Raw genomic sequence first — 22,086 nt, forward strand, 5'->3', positions numbered from 1 at the left:
TAATTATTATTTATTTTGAAATGCTCCGACCTCGTGAGGTCGCTAATAGTAGAATAATTTTTGATTTTTTTTTATTATGCATTCCGACCTCATGTGGTCGCCCAATTAATAATATATTTAATTTCTTAAAAATAATTATCGACCACATGAGGTCGGTACTGTTTTGCAGGTCAAGTTTGCGACCACATGAGGTCGTTAATGCATTTTTCGAAATTTATTATTAAAGTAGCGACCAACTGAGGTCAATTTTTGTAAAATAAAAATTACAAATTAAAAAAAATGCTTATACCGACCTCATTGAGATCGGTTTTAGGTCGCTTTTCAGCAGTTTTTTAGTAGTGCATCTATGAAACCAAGCATAATATCATATAGGAAATTGATAGTATTAAGTAATTAGACTTTGTATAGAGATAATTATTGTTGGTAAGTTCTCATTTTTCAACACAATTAAATCATATTTGGTGTTTTTTATAATTGACTTTTACAGTTTTTATAGCGTAACCTCAACAAAAGTTGCATATAAATTTTACTAGTTTATCAAGAATTGGTTGTCCAAAGGTAACCTAATGGTGTAAAAATTTCTTACACTGACTATATATATAATTTAAACTCTTTATTACGGATAACTCATAATGTAGAGTCAAAGATTATTTCATGTAGAACAACATTATTCAAACTAAGTAAAGATAACATGCTTGCTGATTATATAAACTACAGTAAGCCGCAACAAAGAGGAACAGTTCTATCAAGCAGACGAATGTTCGGTGCCCCATCTATCCGGACAGAAAGTTATGACAAATTGATCGGAGGAACAGCTGACCACAGGCGAAGGTCTGTCAAAAGCATAAGTAACATAAGAGGGACAAGCTCTCTTGAACAAACTGGAGTACACACTCGGCTTGCATTTATCAGGACTTCCATAGTTGTTCCTGCAACAAAATGAGTCAAGATTGAAAGCCAAGCAACCACTCTTACACGCCACCACTTGTCCTTTGTCATTTATAACCTGTCAAAAACATAATCAAGTAAATAAAAATGTACGTCTTGAAAACATGGTACTTTCGTCTCAATTTATGTGACACCATTTGACTAGACATGAAGTTTAAAAAAAAATGAAGACTTTTAAAATTTGTGGTCCAAAACAAGTCTTAGATAATTGTGTGGCTGTAAAATCATCTCATAAGGTTAGTTGTTTCTAAATATAGAAAGAGATTTGACTCCTCTCCATTACATCTTCTCTCCATTTCTTCAAGTACAAGTTTAGATTAGTGACACTTGTCTTATTTATTTATTAATGGTCCAAATTAGATTAATTTAATCAATATCTTAACCATAGTTAAAATGATATATTTTTAAAAGAACACTTTAACTTTGGTAGCAAAAAGTTATCTCTCCACAAGATATGCTAACAATTAATATTTAATAGCATTGATTTATTTTATAAATTCTTGCTTCCAAGTTCCAAGTCTTAAAATTGTGGAACATCTAACATTACTAAAACCGCCCCCCCCTAAAACTGAAGTTTTTTAAGAGAAAAAAAAACTGACTAATTTTAAACTACTAAGTCAAAATCCATCAAATTTCGACATAATATTATGCAAATGAGCTAGCAAATTAATCACAATGATCTAGCCCGATATGGAGGCGCTTTGCTGCTTTTCCCTAAGAAAGGATAAATTTTGCCATCATCTTCACTAGAAATGTTCTTACAATTGTTGGACATGTTTAGCAGTGCTCTGGAAAAAAGAAAGGATAAGAAACTAAACAAAAGGAAACTCCTATTATTAATGACGCTATAACATAAAAATAGGAAGAAAAAAAGTCCTACGAACTTAGTTTTTTTTTATTGGGGGTGGTGGGGTGGTGAGGAATTACTAATGTTGATGTTCAACAATATTTTTGATATTTGGGGATCACTGTGCGTAGTTGTTGGTTAAAAAATTATAAAATGGAATTACTAATGACATTTATGGGTACGAAAATTTATGCAGAAATAGCTTTTCTTACCAATGTTAAAGAGTTTTCAAAAATTATCCTTTTAACTATGATTAAAGATACTTTCTAATTTAATTTAATCTAGACCTTTAAATATTTAAAAGGACACGTCACTAATCTAAATGTGTACTTGAAGAAATGGAGAAAAAGTGTAATGAAGAGGAGTCAAATCCGCCAAATAACTTGGGACAGATAGAGTATACATGAGATGATCATGCAATTCAACGTAACGTACCTGAAGCTCGGGCGGACACATGTTTTTCAAGTTTTTGTTGCACCCTCCAATAAAGCACTTTGAACATGCAGGCTTATTTGTTACCGTAACAGGGAGGTTATATCCGTCAACTACGCTCACATCATAGAAACTCGGCTGTCTTTTGTCATATTGTATAGTCATTTCAACTAGTGTAACTGGAGGAAGGCCTATGGATCCTTCACATTCCAATTTTCCATCACAATCGCCTGTTTCGCAGGCCAATTTGTGATTAGTGGGCTTGTTAAAATTGCAACCAGTTCGAGCCCAAATGCGTCCACTCCAAACACCCGGGGCCCCGATTCGGTGAATCTGGCCTGGCGGAAGGTAGAAGCCACCGTTGGCTAAAACTGGATGGCCCGTGTTTGGGGCTATGGCTGGCCATATAGGGAAGGGGCATTTGTTACTAATGTAAATGGTGCATCCCTCCACCTCTATAAGTTTACCTGCACAAAAAATGGTTCCAAGTTTCAATACAGGTACTGCACAAAATTGCATATTTGGCTGTATAAAAATATCTAAGTATTTGGATTATAACATCTTTGGTCTCTCGGTATTATGATTTTGGTCCTTGTAATATATGACTCGGCTCATTGAACTATCAACTAAATAAAATGTGTGCTCTTGGTCTCTTTATGTAGGAAAATACATTTTATTGGGACTATTTTTGAAAGTATATTACCTTCAAATTTAAAGTAACAGTACAACGTTAACATAACATATGTATAATTAAATAGTGGAATGATTTACTAATTCTAACAATTTGTGAACAAGCACAAGCAAGGGTATAAAAAATACACATTTCAATTAATTGAAGATTAAAATGTGCTTATTGAAGATTAAAATGCCTACTTTATCCTTACATTATTAACTTCTGTTTTCTTTTTTTACTTCTTTAAAATCATGTTATTTTTCATTTTTTAATTTATGTAACAAATTTCTTATAAAAAATTAATATTATCTTCTAGGCGAAGTAAAAAGTGAGAAATACTAATTGAGTATGTAAGTTAATGATGTTCTATAATAAAATAAATTAGCAGAATAAACAAAAAATTAATTTTATTAAAAATAATCAAAACTTTAATATTTATTTATACAAGTGAAAAATAACAGGTCATAATAACTTTAAATATATTTCTATGTAGGTAATGCAAAAACAATTAAAAAAATAGAGGCAAATTTTTAAAATTTATTTATTTATACTGTAAATGAATTTTATTATAATTTAAGAAATATTCCATTAGAGACAACCAAAACTTGTTTATTTATATAAACAATAGAGAATAAGAGAGAAGTGAAACTTAAATATGCACATATGCATATACATATATACTTACTGCATATAATATTCAAAAAACAATCATAAAAAATAGCATTATATTTTTGTTATAAATTCATAAAAATATTATTCTACTTATATTGTTAATAAACTTAAAATAAGAATCTATAAGTACCTAGATTAAATAAATAAATATTATATATAATATAAAAATGTATTACATGAATGGAGGATTGAAAAAAATAAGGGTGAAATAGTCATTGCATAGGATAAAGGAGGGAAATGTCTATTGTTTAAAGTTGAGAGGGGAGTTTGATTTTCAAAGCAAAGTTGGGGGTGTAAATGATTTTCACCCATTTAGCAATAACTAAGGAACCAAAAGTGTGACAAATCCTATTATGTGAATATTGACATGTAGAGGTCTGGACATACCATTTATTCGCAAATAACGAAATATTATTTGCAGAGTAGTGATCGGCTTACAATTTGTCCATTATATCAACTTCAATTGAAATAAAAAATTTGAAGTTGACACACTGATTTGAGAAAATTTCAAGTGATATATATTTGATTTTCATTCACAAAATTTGTAACTTTCCTAAATGAAACTTATGTCCAAATACTCATTTGCACTAACTTAAAATACTTTGTAGTTTTAACTCTAACCAAATATAATGTAAATGAAGAAAAAAATCTTGTTTGAGGAGTATGTCACGGGGGGAAATTAATTTGCGAAATAGCAACTACAGTTGAGTTATTAAATACCTGATGTAATGAAGTGGAATATCAAGAAGAGGAGAGCTGAACATATCCGTGAAAACTTCATCCTCATTTGCAAATTTGACGAATACAAGGAGCTAAAGAATGCATATTTATAGCTTGGATTATAATAGAGGTGGTCCAAATCCTTCATTGTTTTTACTTCAAGTTTGAAAGCCTTTGAAAAGAAGAAATAATCTTGACGATGTCAGATGCATGTGTTACATCTCCACCTATAATTTATCTTCCAGTGAAAGAAGACTTAACATAGATGAGGTGGCAGATGAAGAATTAGGTAGTTAGGTACAATGGTGCTTTTAAAAATAATAAGTACAAGGAGAAGAAAAAATTAAGAGCCCATGTGTTAAGATCTCCAGGAAAACAGATTGTCTATACAATATTCTACTATAAATTATTTTCAGTGGCTTTTTAATTACAAATAGAATGTCAAATATGTTAAAATATTCTTCCTTTTTTTCTTTTGGTATGCCAAGATAAGATTGTAGTACAAAGTCAAATGACACCTCAAGGCACAGAAGTAAGCTACCTTGCCTTAGTGTTTTTCTCTTGAAAAGTTCAGTTTGCATCATGTGAAAAGTTTGACTTCAGCATGTCTCAGTTACTTGTATATATAGGGACCTCTTTATCATTATTTGATTTGATCCGATAATTTGAACATGCCTAACTAACGTTGAAATTCTTACTTAGGGATTTAAGTGTATGATTTTAATACACGAGTTGTGCCTGCAACTGAGTTATATTATAGGGGTACTCAGTGTAATTATTAATTTATTATTAAATCTAAAATATTTTTGTTATTGATGTACATTTAGTCTAAATGTATTAACAAGAAAATCACAAACATCCCTGAAGTTTTACTTGTATGACATACACCCTTTGTGGTTTTAAATATTAAAGAAATCTATCTCTCATTTTTGGTGTACCAAAACAATATTGTCACATACAAAATGGACAAGCTTTACTATTTTCTGTGAAGTTTACTTTTTTCTTCTTCTTTCTATTGTGTACTACGTACTTGCTTCATTATGATTTATGGTGGGAGGCATGCATTTTATCCTTGGATACCTGATACCACTGATCTTCCTTTTTTATAATACACACCACGTACAGATCAAAGTGGTTCAAATGAGGAACAAGGGATTTTTGATATCAGGTGAATTACCATTTTTAGATTACTAATTAATATATAAACAAAAATATAATTGTAATTACCTAATAAGTGATCCAACTGTTTAAATATTTCCTACACTATTAGTATATAGAACTTAAACTCATTATTCAATTATTATACAAAAGTTTTGAGAAGAGAAGTTTGTATCAAGTACGACATGCAGTGTTCAAATAATTAAGCATTCAATTATTATTTTCACTAATCAACATTTACCTCTTATTGTTTAACATGTGGAAGGGAATTCCCAACTCATTTACTTCCATATCAAACAAATGAAGAAAACCAACAACTTCTTCCTAGCTTTTACTTCCACCTCTTTTAGCTTCCACCTTTTACCCCACCAAACATATTTGAGTATATACTGTGTATAGTAAGAAGTGAAAGATTTGGACTTTCTATTTCTAGACAAGAGAGAAATTATGTTTGGTGAAAAAAGTGTGAACAGTATAGGAAATGAAGATGCTTTTTTTTTCTTTTTTCTTTTTACTATAACTTCTAAAAAGGAATATTTGAAATGCGAACCATAGTGTTAATTAATCAGATGTTCTTGAAGCCTGAAGGGACGAATCATACTGTTTATTCAAAAGCCAAAAAGTGATCGCGTCCGCAAAAAGTGATCGCGTCCGCAAAAAGGAATAGCAAAGCTGATTTTACTTCTGTTCTTCTATTGAATAACATGGATGTATTGCGTAGCTACATAGATTGAAGGATGCTCAATTGAACATCCTTCATCGGAAAAATTATAATATATATATATATATATATATATATATATATATATATATATATATATTTTGTAGATATATAGGAATCTTGAATACTTTTAATGAAACTCCTAATATTGTCATATTGGACCTATCTTGATTAAATATTTCCTGTATAAACATCCAGTCTCCCTTTCGTTCGTAGGACGATTTTGCGGATTCACAATTTTACATACTTGGATGTACGTAGATTGGCACAATACCCATTATATCTCTGTGACTATATATATATATATATATATATGTAATGTACGTACTTTGTATGAATCACGTCTTTAATTCTTACCATATGCGATAAATTTCAATCAGATGACCGGTGAATGTGTTCGTACTGTTACCAAAAGGTACACCACCACAAAGTATCTTATGTACTGGTGTTACAATAATTAACGCGGAGCGAATTTATGCTTCAATAATTTCGAAGTTTTCTTTTATTGTAATACTAGCTAGTATAGTAATTAAGTACACACAACAGTGTAATTAAATAAGTAATGACATATCTGTCTGTCTAGTGTCTCTTAGGAACAGCTAGCCTAGTGGATCCCTCCCAAATATAGCATCAGCGCCATTTCAAGCGCTCCGCCGTTTGATTGCCAATCTAACCAATCATTAAGTCATGTTTAATCACTAACCATCAATGCACGTCTTCACTCTTTGATTAATCAAATCATCCTCAACCCCTCATTATATCTTTCATTCAAAATTGCTAACTAACTTTTACTGTTGCCAACCTAATCATTCTCTCATTCTTTTGCTTGTATTGTTGTACTGCTATTTTCTGTTTTGTTAAGGAAAGAGCACCTCAATGCACTAAATTTTTTGCTATGCAAAAGGGTCCTTCCACATTAATTGTATTGTATGCGAATTACATTAGTACATTATATCAAGAGACTGATTACCCGATTTGAATATGTGGAGACAATAAGTAATGATTTTGGACATAGTTGGGAACATGTAACTATTTTATCATTCTTTTGCCTGTATTGTTTTACTGCTATTTTCTATTTTGTTAAGGAAAGAGCACCTCAATGCACTGATTACTCGACTAGAATATGTGAAAACAGTAAGTATTGATATTGGACATAGTTGGGAACATGTAAATTTAAAAATGTATATCTCTATCTATCAAATGAATAGGTAAAATATTCAATTAGTAGTAGGATTAAAGATACTTGAATTGGAACAATAACTGCTGAATATTGAACTTGGGACTTTTTTCTTGGTCACAGTTGGTACTGAAAACCAGTCCCTTCTGGATCATTAAATTTAATTTATGTCCATAAATAAATTCCAAGAAATATTTAAATTTTGAAGGACTGAGAATATCTTGGCAATATAAACTGGTCTCCCCCCCCCCCCCCCCCCAACTCCCCAATATAATAGAAGAAGGTCTGGGTGGCCTACATTGCACTTTATGTGGCATTAAAAATTGTGGGTTGGGTTGGGTTGGGTTGTTTATAAAACGTACTCCAATAGGCTTTTGCATCGCTGTTACTCCCAACACAAACACATAAATCGTTGTATTAAATAAGAGTGGGTGTATATATAACTGTATAACTGGTCCTCTATATATTTTGTCTCTAAGCTGTTTGATATCTAGGAGATTGTAAAATACATTCAAATTTGAATACCCTTTTGAGTCCTTATATGCATCTCTCTCTCATTTCACTTTGACTACCTCGGCGTCAACAAAACCCCATTTGACCAAACCATTCATTTTCCTTCCTTTTGCCAAAAACCCTTTAAACCCCAAATCTCAACTCTTTGTCATTCTGTCATTTCATCAAACAGGTCACATTCATAATGAATAGAGAAGCCAATAATAGCATAGACACTGATAATGCCACTTCTCTCAAGGTCAGTTTCCAAGACCTTAGTATTACTAGCAATACTAACAGTACTAGCATTGAACTTTGTAGCACTAGCTTTACCCTGTCTGAGAATAATAGCATAGGTAGTAAGTTAAGTGATGGTGATTTTGAAGGGAAAAAAATGGATTCTAATTCAATGAATGTTGATAGTGAGAATACTAGTTTTAGTTCAGTTAGTTATTATTGTAACGGTGCTGACCCGAATGAGGCTAGTTTTAGGGGAATTTGTCTATCGAAACCTCACAAAGGTAACGACATTCGATGGGATGCAATACAATGTAAGAAAGGGAAAGATGGTGTGTTAGGTTTGGCACATTTTAGGCTTTTGAAAAAACTTGGATTTGGCGATATTGGTAGCGTTTATTTAGCGGAGTTGAGAGGGATGGGATGCTTGTTTGCAATGAAAGTTATGGATAAAGGGATGTTAGCTGGGAGGAAAAAGGTAATGAGAGCTCAAACTGAAAGGGAAATTTTGGGCTTGTTAGACCATCCATTTCTTCCAACCCTTTATTCACATTTTGAAACGGAGAAGTTTTCGTGTTTGTTGATGGAGTTTTGTAGTGGTGGAGATCTTCATTTGCTCAGGCAGCGTCAGCCTGGCAAGCATTTTTCAGAACAAGCAGCAAGGTTTGTTTTTATAACTATGTTCTGCTTTTTTATACAATTTTAATTCATATGTACCGAAGTTTTCAACTTTGATATGTTTCACTAGTTAAGAGAGGCAGTGGTGTATAATCTATTTTTATCTCCAACTCATTGGCTATCAAATGAAAGAATTTGTTTCTCTGTTTGATGTAATACCATTGGTGTCTGGATTAAGTATCAACTGAAAGAATTTGTTCCCTGTGTAGCTATAATGGTGATTGCTCATTATTTTCCAGCTTTTGTGTCTCCAGTTTCAAATCCTAGGGATGCAGATTGTTAACACCTTCAGTTATAATTAGCCACTGTTGAAGCATAATGTTACTCACTCTGCTTTCATCAAATCCATGAAAATTTTGAAAATCAAAACTTTATTTTACTCAGCTAAGTTGGACATTAAGCCTTTTTTGTCTTTATTGTTTGATAAATAACTTGAACCTTAATGCCATGCAACAGTGTATATTACTTGGTCTTAATTCTGGTATTGAACTTCCAATATTTCCTGTCTACAATTTTGAAGTTTCTTAAAGAGTTTGTTTCCTTTTTTGGGTGGCAGATTTTATGCATCAGAGGTGTTGCTTGCCCTCGAGTATTTACACATGATGGGAGTTGTATACAGAGATTTAAAGCCTGAAAATGTGTTGGTGAGGGAAGATGGCCATATAATGTTGTCGGATTTTGATCTATCATTGAGATGTTGTGTCAATCCTACCCTATTAAGATCCAGCGACCAACCTTCTTGTGCTATCTCTGCATATTGTATCCAGCCATCATGCATTGATCCGGCATGCAAATTACCAGTTTGTGTAGAGCCTTCTTGCTTTCAACCTTCGTGCTTTAAGCCTCGTCTTTTCAATAATAAAACAGCCAAAACGAGGAGTGATCGGTCAGCCTTGGTTTCTTCTGATTCACTACCCGTGCTTGTTGCAGAACCAACTACAGCTCGCTCGATGTCCTTTGTTGGGACCCACGAATATTTAGCCCCGGAAATAATTAGAGGAGATGGTCATGGTAGTGCTGTTGACTGGTGGACATTTGGGATTTTTTTGTACGAGTTACTTCACGGGAAGACACCATTTAAAGGCAATGGAAATAGAGAGACATTGTTTAATGTTGTCGGTCAACCTCTAAAATTTCCCGAGGGATCCACAGTTAGTTTTGCTGCTAAGGATTTGATCCGAGGTCTACTTGCGAAGGATCCGCAAAAAAGACTAGGGTATAAACGAGGTGCCACAGAGATAAAACAACATCCGTTTTTTGAAAACGTTAACTGGGCTCTCATTCGAAGTACTCATCCTCCAGAGATCCCTAAACCAGTTGATCTTACATGTTTTAAACAATCGGGCAAGTCATCGTCTTATGCAAACGACAAAACTGCTTCTGATTCGGATAGGTCATCTGGTCCTTATTTGGATTTTGAATTTTTCTGAATAAATTTTGGAGGGTAGATTTGTTGTTGTAGTTCTTTGATGTTCATTTTTGTTCGAAAGAAATTTATTTCACTTTACAATTATCTTTTTCTTTATTACATGCCGGAATATTATACTAGAAACTCCAGAGCATACTAGTAGTTCTCTCACCAACTTTCTTCTTTTAACTGTTTTTTTTTTTAATAGAAACATACAAAAAGATAAAGGCATTGGAATCTCCTGAAAATGGGGTTTCCTTTTCAAGTAAATTTTTTTAGTAAAGTGAAAGGAATATAAAAGTAGCAGAATATAGACCTTTTCTTTTCATTTTTTCATTCTGTTAATTAGATATTCGTCGAGGACCCTTTTACAGAGTCTATATCTTTGTCTCGAACAAGGACAACACAAGAACTTTTTCCTACCATAAAAACTTCCTTCTCCTGTAGTTTATAAAGCAACTTAACATGTGGACAAATGATGATAAAGTTATCTTTGCGTTACATATTTGCAGTGTGGAGTCAGTATCGTTTTCTACCTTATATGTTAGTGTTGCTTTGACTGGCCATGCTAGCTAGAAGCTGGGCTTATTCCATATTTTTTTTCCAAAAACTGTGATGGAAGAAAAAGCTATTTGCTTTCCTTTGTTTTTAGTCTATCATTCTTGTTTTGGACATGGGGTTATATTCTCGTAAGATGCATTTGGCTTTTTCCTCAAAAACAGCAATATCTTGAGTTGGATGCCGACATTCTGTTCAGGGTTGTGCAGCCTAGGTACCAGATTAAAGTGGAACCAATTTTTCTTGAATCGAAGTTTATGTAGAGGAATCATAGGCACTGTTTTCCCGAAGTGCATTTCTCATAGATACGGTGGAACAAGGGAATGACACCTTTAGAATGTATGTACTATTTTGATTTCAGAGACGATGGATGTTGATTTTGTGACATTCTTCAAAATAATTCCCATTTCACCACTCAAAAGCTAAAATGAAAGAATAAGATACAATTAATTCTATCATAGATGAGCTTTCATGAGCTGTGACTTCTTGTCTGCCGCTGGATTATCAGTTGTTTTTTTTTTTAAAGAGATGGCAACTTCCTAGCTGCTATCTTCCCACCTAATTCGAATTCGACACAAGCTTAGGAAAGAGACGGAGCCAAAATTTCAACTTTATTGGTTCCTGATCTTAATATGATGACTTGAACTAAAAATAATTGAATTCTAAATCTAATAATTAATTGTACATACTTAATGAATTTCTAAACACAAATATATTGTCTGAGTAAAAATTACTGAGTTCGACCTCGTATCCGGGCTTCTAGCACCGCACCTGACCACAGACCTGTCGGACTTTCATTCCAAAAGCTAACTCGCCGGATGAATGATTGCAGATTGCTTATAAACTCACTAGTTCACATGTCTCATCTCATAATTCTATTAAAAGAAAGGACATTTTTATTTCAAATTAACGTTAAGGGTAACTGAGGTCCAATAAATATAAGAAGGTTATGTTTTAACGCAATAATTAATGTTAAAGACAATTAGGTCCAATAAATGGAAGGAATGCAAATCTAAACCATTTTCAATACCTTAAGAGTATTTTTAACCCCTTTTTGTTTTAAATGTGTACTCATTGGTAGGGTTCTAGAAGCTAGTTCTAATAAAATGTAGAAAGGAGCATCTACATTTTGTTCAAGGCCAGGACCTGACAAACACCGGCTGGTTCGTCAAAGATGGTTATCGAATATGCTCCATATAGAGTACGAGTCAATTCTTTTAAGGCCAAAGACATAAATTATCCCTTAAACTATATTCCAAAAGTCATTTTTACACTTAAACTATCCTGACGACCCATTACACACTTAATATATGAAAAAATGATATTTTTTACTCCCTCATACAATATGACCAGTTGCACTAGGGGAGAGTGTACACACTCTCTCCCCACATCAATGCCACGTCAGTCCACATCAGCGCCAAGTCAAAAAATCCTCTAATTTTTAATTTTATATTTTTTCCCTTTCCCCTCCTCCCCCACCATCTCTTTCTTCTTCATCCCTACTCCCTTTGTTATTGTATAACCACCATTGTTTCCAATGAGTTTCAATATTTTTTGGTGAGCTTCCATTTTTTCCTATCTTCTTCATTTTCCGATCACCAACGTTACATCTAATCTACCTATAAAATAAAGTTTATTATTTTCTTTGGATCAAATCTCGGTAGAAGAATTGTTCCATTAATTCTTCATCTTGATTCTACCAAAAAAACAAAAAACAAAAAAAAGTTGCAAAGAGCTCCGCCAACTGCGAAGGCGGAGGAGAATGGAGGTGGGAGCGAGCGAGGGTGGTGGTGGTGAAATGAAGAAGAAGGGTTTGGGGGTGGGGTAGGGTGGCGTGATGGTGGAGGAGACGGGAGGGTAGGGTGGCGTGAAGGTGGAGAAGACGGGAGGGTGGGGTGGCGGAGCCAGGATTTCCGCCGAGGGGGTTCCAAATATAAAAAAGTAAACATACGAAGAAGTCTAAGGGGGTTCAACATCTATTATATATACATAAAAAATAATTTTAACCTTATAAAAACAGTGTTTTTTTCCGCCGAGGGGGTTCGGATGAACACCCTCGGCATAGTGTGGCTCCGCCACTGGGTGGCGGTGGAGTGAAGCTAGAAGAGAAGGGGTGGGGTGCGCGGGTGGGGGGCGCAGTTGTGGTGGAGGAATTAGTTTTTTTATTATTTAAAAATTATTTTTATAATAAATTAAAAAAAAATTAACCTTACTCTCCTATTATTAAATATAATTCTTTTTTATGCCACATCAGTTTCGGAGGGGTAAAAAATATCACTTCTTCATAAATTAGGTGTGTAATAGATCGCCAGAATAGTTTAAGTGTGAAAATGACTTTTGAAGTATAGTTGAAGGGTCAATTTATGTCTTTGCCTTCTTTTAACTGCTTTATACATCTCATTAAGATGGAAGTTTCAAGAATATTGGGGCTCTCCTAGGATTATTTGGTTAAATTACTCTTTATCTCTACTCAATTACTAATTAAGGTTAATAAGATTGATAAGACTTTATAGAAATGTGCAGGTCATTTATTAATAGAATTTTTCAGAAAATTGTACAGATCATTTATTGCAGCAAAGGTAGATTTGGTAAAAAAATAATTAATGTCTATTTTGAATCAAATTTGTTGATTAAAACAATAAATAAAAAGGTCCAGAGGGAGTAATAATAAATTAATAACAAATTTTCAAAGAATTTATTATTTAATTCTCAAAAATAATAAGCTACTCCCTCCATCCCAAATTAACAATTACTTTAGCACAAAAAAAATATCTCAAAGTAATTATATTGTCAATTTAGGAATTCAAAACTAAATTTGACAGTTGTTGTCAACTATATCATTAATATCAAAAAAGTACTTAATTATTTCTAATACTGCTTAATTCTCAAAAACTATTTAATAAACAAAGATAACTATATTTTGTATTATTATTTTCTTAATGGACATGAATATAGCTAAAACGATCATTAAAATGAGACGAAGCTAAAACAACCACTATTAGATGCTACTCCCTCCGTCTCAAATATTTGCCGCTTTTTTGTTTTGCACGCCCTTAAGAAAGATTAATTAGGATGAGTATTTGACTTTACCCTTATGTATATCTAAAAGTTATAATTTCTCTCCATTATATGTTTACTCTATTTATGTGTCATCTCTCATTAATGACAAAATTTCTTTCAAGGGTAAAATGGGGAAAAATAATTGTGTCTTGAACTTCTAAAATGACAAATAATTTGAGTTAACTATTTTTCATAACCACGACAAATAATTTGAAACGGATGGAGTAATTAATTAATTGGAGACGTGTGCAAAGTAGCTAGCGCATGACAATAACATTAACCCTCTCGATAATCCCAAAGAGAAAACCATTTTGGATATCACGATAAACGTTTGTCCTCATATATGAATCAGCTTGTTTTTACCATAACTAACTCTATATTTAAGGCAGAAGAAAGTCAATCGAATTTAACACCCCCTAATTAGAATTGATAACTGCCATTAATTAGCACTTAGTACAACTCAAAGCCATTGGCTAACATAAATTCTCGTAAATTTCCTACAATCCAACAATGTGAATCAAAGGGACGAGAAGATCACACAATAGTAGAAGACATGGATGGAACTTTACTTGTTGGACGTAGCTCTTTCCCTTATTTTGCACTTGTTGCTTTTGAAGTTGGTGGTATTTTTAGGCTTCTTTTTTTGGTCCTAGCATCACCTTTAGCTGGACTACTATACTATTTCATCTCCGAGTCCGCAGGCATTCGTGTCCTAATTTTTGCAACATTTGTTGGTATGAAAGTGTCCGATATAGAGTCCGTGGCTCGTGCTGTGTTACCAAAGTTTTATTCGAGCGATTTGCACCCTGAGACATGGCGTGTTTTTTCGTCTAGTGGGAAAAGGTGTGTTCTAACGGCGAATCCTAGGATTATGGTCGAAGCGTTTTTGAAGGAATATTTAGGTGTTGATATGGTTATTGGGACAGAGATATGTACATATAAAGGAAGAGCTACTGGATTTGTAAATGAACCTGGAATTCTTGTTGGTGAGAACAAGTTTATGGCTCTTCAAAAGGCCTTTGGTTCTAAATCTGTACCAGATACTGGACTTGGTGATCGCAAGACTGATTTTCCCTTGATGAATTTATGCAAGGTTTGCACTTCCTCTGATCTAATTTTACGTGACATTATTATTTTTTGATTTTGTTGACTGATAGTACATTTTGTACTTAAATTTCTTTTAGCTTTTAGTCCACTCATTTTCGCCTCTATGGCATACTTTTGTTGTCATTAAATTGATATGTATATTTAAGAATATAAAATTAATGAATATGTCGAAAATTCCTTTATTTTAAATTCCATGCCAAATCAAATACTGTGACATTTACACCCCGTCCTAATTATTTATGTGATGCACTTTGACTGACACAATTTTTTTTTTTTTGGGCAAAGGGTCAAATTTACAGTCCAAGTATGGTTTATAGTTTAAATTTGCCCTCCGTCATTTGGGATCAAATTTGTCCTTCCCGTTAGGATACTTGATAAATTTGTCCTTATAGGATGAAAGTCTGACTTGGACTCAATAACACAAAAAAATTAGTCACATTAGATCCGCGTAGGCTCCCAAACCCAATTATTTTAACTCGTAACCCGTTTCTCTATCTCATAAAATCATAAAACCCCTGTCCATTTTATTTTAGATTCAAAATAGTTCATACAAATTGGTAAACTATTTGGACTATATTTCTCATGGCCAATCCCAAGATATAATTGCAGAGACTCTGCTCAACAGGGCGATAGGATATGAGAACACCCCCTTCGGATAATAGAAAATCAACAAAAAGGGCTTGTTTTTGTGATGATTTTATACAAATGGGTCATACAAGTATAGCATAAAAACTCAATTCAGTAGCATCAGAACTCTCCCTTTTAACATTCTTCACCACCTTAATATACATATCTGGACTAAGCCAAGGCATCTGTTGAACAATTTAGGAAAATAGATAAACCCTAAACCCCTCTCAAAGAATTAAATTTTCTGGTAAAATTGTCAGTCCCAAGAAAAACCCAGAAATTTTGTAGCGAAATTAGAAAAGCAGAAGCTTCGGGTTGTATGATTTTATGGGATGGGGAAACGGGTTACGGGTTAAAATAATTGGGTTTGAGAGCCTACATGGAGTTGACGTGGCTAATTTTTTTGTGTTGTGGAGTCCAAGTCAGACTTCCAATTTGACCCTTTGCACCCCCCCCCCCCCCCCCCCCCCTCTCCCTTTTTTAAAAAAAATAAAAAAGCTATTGAAACTTGTGGTCTAAAATAAATTGATATTTGTGTTACTATAAAAATCATCTCATTAAAGATAAAATGAGATATTTAAAGTTAATTAATAATTATATATACTTTTCTTTTTCTTACATTCTAAAAAAAATGCTAAACATAAATTGGGACAGATCGACAGCGTGAGTACTAGCATAGAAAGGTTGTGTTTTGACACTAGAGTATGACAGACTAGTGTTTAAGTTTTATGCACGAGTGATGTAGAAAATTTTTATGCCATCAAGTCACATATAGTTATAGATAAATTTTATCATTGACACAACTTAGAATTTTGACAAAAATTATTATCCAATTTTAAAATATCTTGACAGTATAAAAAAATTACATTTATCAATGCACTAGATGATGAAAGTCCGTGCCCAACATAAAAAATAATACCACACTTTTTTTTTTTAGTTTGTCTTAAAAAGAATGATATATTTTTATGTTTAGAAATCATTTAACTTGAAACTTCCCCTTTTACCTTTAATGAAATGATTTAAATCAACACAAATATCTATGACTTATTTTAGACCACAAGTTTCAAAAATCTTTCCTTTCTTTTTTAAATTTGTGTCTAGTCAAACTATGTCACATAAATTAGGACAAAGAGAGTACCTTTTAGTAATATAATTATGGAATTTTTATTATAGAAAGTATTATAATTCAATTAATTGAAAACATCAATAAATTATTTTACTTAGTCCGCTTCTCCCATATATGACTTTCCTAGTTTGGTTCTCCAATTCAAAGATTTGAAATACACCTTCTCCTACCAAGTTTCATGTCACCATCTCTTTCTACTCGACAACACTGAAAAACGCTTTCATGCGTTAGCATCTGCTGTAGTCTTAAATTTTTAAGTTTAGATCAAGTTCATCATTTTAAGAAAATATGTGTATACGTTTCTTGACCGTTTATATTTCGTCTTTTTGATGTTATTCCTCATTATTTGTGTGAGACGTATGTGTCTAAACTTATAACCAAAGGTATAAGTTTTAAATCTTTCAGTTTTGTGACTTCTTTAGAGGTTTTTGCGTTCAATTTAAATCGTTATTTCTTTTTGGCATAATACATAAACATGCCCTTAAACTTAGCCTCAGCTGGCAACTATACCCTCCAACTTTGGGTGTGCACAAGTACGCACCTTAACTTGTATAAAATTAAACACGTAAACACAAATTCTAACGTTGCACTGTCGTGGCAATGACGTGGCCCTCTAAAATTTATGTGCCACATTAGTGTCATGTCAGCATTTGTGTTCACATGTTCAACTTTAAACAAGTTGAGGTGCCTACTTGTGCACACCCAAAGTTGAAGGGCATAATTGCCATCTCAGATCAAGTTTAAGGTTATGTTTATGTATTATGCCTTTCTTTTTTCATGAATTTCTCTTCTTTAAATTTTCTCTAAGCGTACCTTTACCATTTTCTGAATTTATTATCATTATTTTAATGTCCTTTTTTTTTTTTTACAATTGTCTCCTACTTCTTCACGTGGACTCCACCTTATTTTTTTTGGCAATTGTCTCCTAATTGTTTACGTGGACCCCACCTTATTTTTTTTAATTTTTATATTTCTACTATTGTAGAAGAGTGGATCCCACCTTTTTTTTTTATTTAACTATATTAGAATAGTGGGTGGACGGCGATCCAACCCACTCTTCTAGTATAGTAGAAATATAACCTGAATAGGATATAATATAATATAACTCGTGTTTTATTAGTCTTTGCAGGAAAGTTACATAGTGCCTAGTGTGAAGCCCATGAGCCAAGACAAATTACTAAAGCCTATAGTTTTCCATGATGGCCGACTTGTTCAAAAACCAGGCCCGTCAATGGCACTCATGATAATTCTTTGGATCCCAGTGGGCTTCCTCTTAGCCTGCTTGCGTATAGCCGCGGGTGCACTCCTACCAATGCCACTAGTCTATTACGCCTTTTGGGCTCTTGGTGTTCGGGTCAAAGTAAAAGGCAACCCACCTCCTCCGGCCCAAAAATCCACGGGCCAAACCGGTGTCCTTTTCATTTGCTCCCATCGAACTCTTCTTGACCCAATTTTTCTCTCAACGGCCCTTGGTAGGCCTATCCCCGCGGTCACTTACTCGTTGTCACGACTGTCTGAGATCATTTCACCTATTAAAACGGTTCGCCTTACCCGTGACCGTGTAACGGATACTAATATGATTAAAAAACTATTGGAAGAAGGTGATTTGGTTATATGCCCTGAAGGGACAACAAGTAGAGAACCATTTTTACTAAGATTTTCAGCCTTATTCGCGGAATTAACTGACGAGATTGTCCCCGTTGCAATGTCTAATAAAATGAGCATGTTCCATGGCACGACGGCTAGGGGTTGGAAAGGAATGGACCCTTTTTATTTCTTCATGAATCCTAGTCCTGCATATGAAGTGACGTTTTTGAATAAATTGCCATATGACTTGACTTGTAGAGCTGGAAAATCAAGCTATGATGTGGCGAATTATATACAGAGGACGATCGCTGCAATATTATCTTATGAGTGCACCAATTTTACTAGGAAGGATAAGTACACGGCTTTGGCTGGAAATGATGGAACAGTGGCAGCAAAAAATGGACTAGCACGCAAGAAAGTTATGGGTTGCTTACAGAGAAAAGTTTAATTTGTCTTCAAGAGTCTTCGTTTGTGTTGTTCCAAATTTTATAGACATAAACAGTAAGCACTTTATTAGAAAACCGAAATAAACTAGTGCACTCGTTGTCTTGATAAGAACAAATAAACTCTTCGAAAAAAATATGTAAAAATTACCTTATAAAGATACAAACTGTTTAAATAGAAGTACATTCGGTATCTTTTAATTCTATTTTTAACATCTCAATCCTGTGTGCTGTTGACTAATTGAAAAGACAGCCTTAAATGAGGCCTAGATATGAAGTGTACAAGAATAGATAATTCAACCACAGTGCTGTGAACATCTTTTTTTCCTTTTGTAGAAAGAGAGAGAACATAATTTTCTGAATCAAATTTCACCGGTCAGTCTAATTCAAAAAAAATCTTCGGGATAATTGTTTACAGTGTTAGGTGCTAAACATACAGTAATATCATGCATGCCGATAGTATATTTTTTTTTCTTGAAAAGAATGGAAAAAGAGTTAATACTATTCAACTGATATTTGACTGTTTGTAATATAAAAGCTTCAATTTTTCTTCCCAAAAAAAAAAGAAAAAAAAACTGAAGTCAGTGGTAGGCTTAAATTACTTTCCTTTATAATTATCTTACTTTTTATGTTCAATGTTGTTACCACTTTCTCCATTTTCACATTGTACACTAGCAGTATAATTAAATTAGTTACCTTAATCGAATAACAGAAAAGAAAAGTAATCCACGAAATAGTTTTCCAAATGGAAACTAATTTACGAGAAAATCTTTCAATTGCGAAACAAAGCACCACACTGTCCCAAAGAAGTGTTAACTCTGTACATTGTTTGATGGATTATCGTCTTGTTGTTCTTCTATTCTCCCAATGTTTCATTGCCGTTTTTCCTCACCTCTCTCAATCTTCCTTATGGAGCGGCAATGAAGAAATGTAATTCCTATCTCCAATTTCCCTTTTTCCTCTTACTGTTACAACTTTAAAGAATGTTTATGATGCTTTTCTTTTTCTGCAAAACCGTCGATTTTGAAATTGAGTACTGATTCTTGGTCAGCTTCAATTGATCCAAGGCAGGTCACTCAAATTTCATGGCACCCCAGGTTTGTTTAGTAATCCTTTTATATGGCTGGTATGTGAGATATCCAGAGAATTGCAAAGGATGCATATTTATGTGATCGAGCTCTGGTAATGATTTTGAATTATGCAGAGCTTTCATATATAGGAAGTTTTTGACAAATGAAGAGTCTGATCATCTCGTCTCTCTGGTTAGCCTTTGTCCTCTTTCTTGCAGCAGCTGTTTTTTATTCCCTCTCTTTATTTCTGAAATTTGGGAGCTTTAGACATAATGGCTGAACCAGGATTTGAATTTATGAGTTCAGAACTTGCCACTAAACCCATTTCTCGTTTTGGTTACTGGGTTCATAATTAAATATTAATGAATTTTCTAAGCCAAATAAAGGGTCTAAGCGAAAGCTTCTAATTCGTTTGAACCCGTACATAATATTGTAGATCCGGCCGTAGCTTTAGTAATGCAACCAAAGGTCATTTTGTGTCGTTAAAAGAGAAAATAATTTCTTATAACACTATTACTTGAGTGTTTAGTTACTGCAACTATTTTTGTTTCCCCATCAATCAACTACACCTCTATTGGATATAATGTTTTAGCGTCTTCTATATCTATTCAGGCCCTAATCATTTCCAAACTATTTTGCTTCTAAATATTTAGCCTTTCATTCATATCTGCTTTGGTGAATGTATACGAATAGGCTAAAGATAACCTGGAGAAATCCATGGTAACTGATAATGAATCAGGAGAGGCCATTGAGAGTGAACTTCGGACAAGCTTTGGCGCATTTCTAGACAAGGCTCAGGTTCTCTCATCTATGTTGCTATATATCACTTTCTTTTTCAGTACTTTACCACTAGGGGATATTTAATTTTGAATGTTAATTTTCTTTAAACTACTTAGATTAGATGAGAAAGATCACTTAACTTTTGTTAATCTTCTTTATAGGATGAAGTTGTTGCTAATGTGGAGGCCAGAATAGCTGCCTGGACATTTCTCCCAGAAGGTATTTTTGTGCTTCTATGTATGACATTGATTGGCTTCATCACTATAAATTCTTAATTTTACGGGACCTTGTCATCCAGAGAATGGAGAACCAATTCAGATATTGCGTTATGAACGCGGGCAAAAATACGAGCCACATCATGATTTCTTTATAGACAAGGTTAATCAAGAGATAGGCGGTAATCGCGTGGCTACTGTCCTTATGTATTTATCAGATGTTGAAAAGGGTGGAGAAACAGTTTTTTCTAGATCAGAGGTTACTCCAGTTCTGTATACATGACTTTTCTCATTTTTCATTTCCACTATTAGAGACGAAAAAATTATTTTCTTCTTTGTTATTGAAACCTACAGGCTGCAGAATCTCAGATAAAGGGTGATAACTGGTCTGATTGTGCTAAATATGGCTATGCAGGTACGTCTGGCATCATACAAATTAATGTAAAATCTGTAGACTAATAGGTGTCCATCAGCATATTCGTTGAACGGTTGAAATTTTAGTGATATTCAGCGTATATTTATGTTCCGTATTGAAAATACTAGATTTAGTTGAATCCATTGAAATAGGCTGTATCGTCCTTTGAATAAAAGCGACACATAAATTAAGTGAGACTATACTTATTCTGACAAGTTGTCTTCTTTGCAGTAAAACCAAGGAAGGGCGACGCATTGTTGTTTTTCAGTCTACATCCTAATGCAACAACTGATCTTTTGAGTTTGCACGGAAGTTGCCCGGTGATTGAAGGCGAGAAGTGGTCTGCAACGAAGTGGATTCATGTAAGGTCCTATGACAGTATTCCATCAACGGATGGGTGTGTCGATGAGGATCCTGACTGCTCCGGTTGGGCAGCTGCTGGTGAATGTGATAAAAATCCTTCATATATGTAATGTTGGGCACTGAAGATTTTATAGGTCATTGTAGGAAAAGCTGTAATGTGTGCTCATGATAGGAATGAGTTTTCTACATCAGTTTACCAATAGAGAAAAGTGCATCCTGGATTGCTGTGTATGTTTGATTACATACTAGAGTGAAAGGAATACTTTTCCAACACCTGCAATTGTTACTGTTGTACTTACTACTTAGTATAAATTTCAAAAAGATTCAACTACAAATAAATAACTCGAGCTAAATCCAACGGCACGCTTGAACTCAGCACACTGACCCACTATACATCTGATATAAGCATCAGTCAAAGAGCTAGGAATCCTAACAAGGGATTCAAAAAAGATGCAAAAGTGTCATACTTAGAAGCTTCCCTTATAATGTTAAGAGGATTCAACAGCTTATATATCTACAAAAGAATTTGTTTTTTCCCTATTTGCCCAATGTAATTCTAGAACGAAAAGGAT

General features: G+C 33.7%; 3 protein-coding genes and 1 pseudogene across 4 annotated transcripts; 3 read left to right on the top strand and 1 right to left on the bottom strand.

The window, feature by feature from the left end:
* Positions 1-596: 596 nt before the first annotated feature.
* Positions 597-4,455, bottom strand: LOC132622202 (thaumatin-like protein). Its single transcript, XM_060336763.1, has 3 exons — positions 4,293-4,455; positions 2,231-2,694; positions 597-1,006 (listed from the first exon to the last, which is right to left on the bottom strand). Exons 1-3 carry the CDS (start codon positions 4,438-4,440, stop codon positions 746-748), a joined length of 873 nt encoding a protein of 290 aa, XP_060192746.1. The 5' UTR covers positions 4,441-4,455; the 3' UTR covers positions 597-745.
* Positions 4,456-7,725: 3,270 nt separating this feature from the next.
* LOC132624918 (serine/threonine-protein kinase D6PKL1) lies at positions 7,726-10,599 on the top strand. The gene is made up of 2 exons (XM_060339679.1): positions 7,726-8,740; positions 9,312-10,599. The coding sequence occupies exons 1-2, from the start codon at positions 8,046-8,048 to the stop codon at positions 10,183-10,185; spliced, it is 1,569 nt and encodes a 522-aa protein (XP_060195662.1). The 5' UTR covers positions 7,726-8,045; the 3' UTR covers positions 10,186-10,599.
* A 3,556-nt stretch (positions 10,600-14,155) lies between these two features.
* On the top strand, positions 14,156-18,855 carry LOC132621795 (glycerol-3-phosphate acyltransferase RAM2). 2 transcript variants are annotated; one of them, XM_060336218.1, is made up of 2 exons: positions 14,156-14,874; positions 17,762-18,855. In XM_060336218.1, exons 1-2 carry the CDS (start codon positions 14,335-14,337, stop codon positions 18,674-18,676), a joined length of 1,455 nt encoding a protein of 484 aa, XP_060192201.1. In that variant the 5' UTR covers positions 14,156-14,334; the 3' UTR covers positions 18,677-18,855. The 2 variants fall into 2 exon arrangements, with proteins under 2 accessions (XP_060192201.1, XP_060192202.1); XM_060336219.1 differs by having other exon boundaries at positions 14,157-14,874; positions 17,771-18,855.
* A 185-nt stretch (positions 18,856-19,040) lies between these two features.
* LOC132621796 (probable prolyl 4-hydroxylase 7) lies at positions 19,041-21,787 on the top strand (annotated as a pseudogene).
* Positions 21,788-22,086: the final 299 nt, after the last annotated feature.

The sequence above is a fragment of the Lycium barbarum genome, chromosome 12 (genome assembly GCF_019175385.1).
Source record: "Lycium barbarum isolate Lr01 chromosome 12, ASM1917538v2, whole genome shotgun sequence".
Lineage (NCBI taxonomy): Eukaryota > Viridiplantae > Streptophyta > Magnoliopsida > Solanales > Solanaceae > Lycium > Lycium barbarum.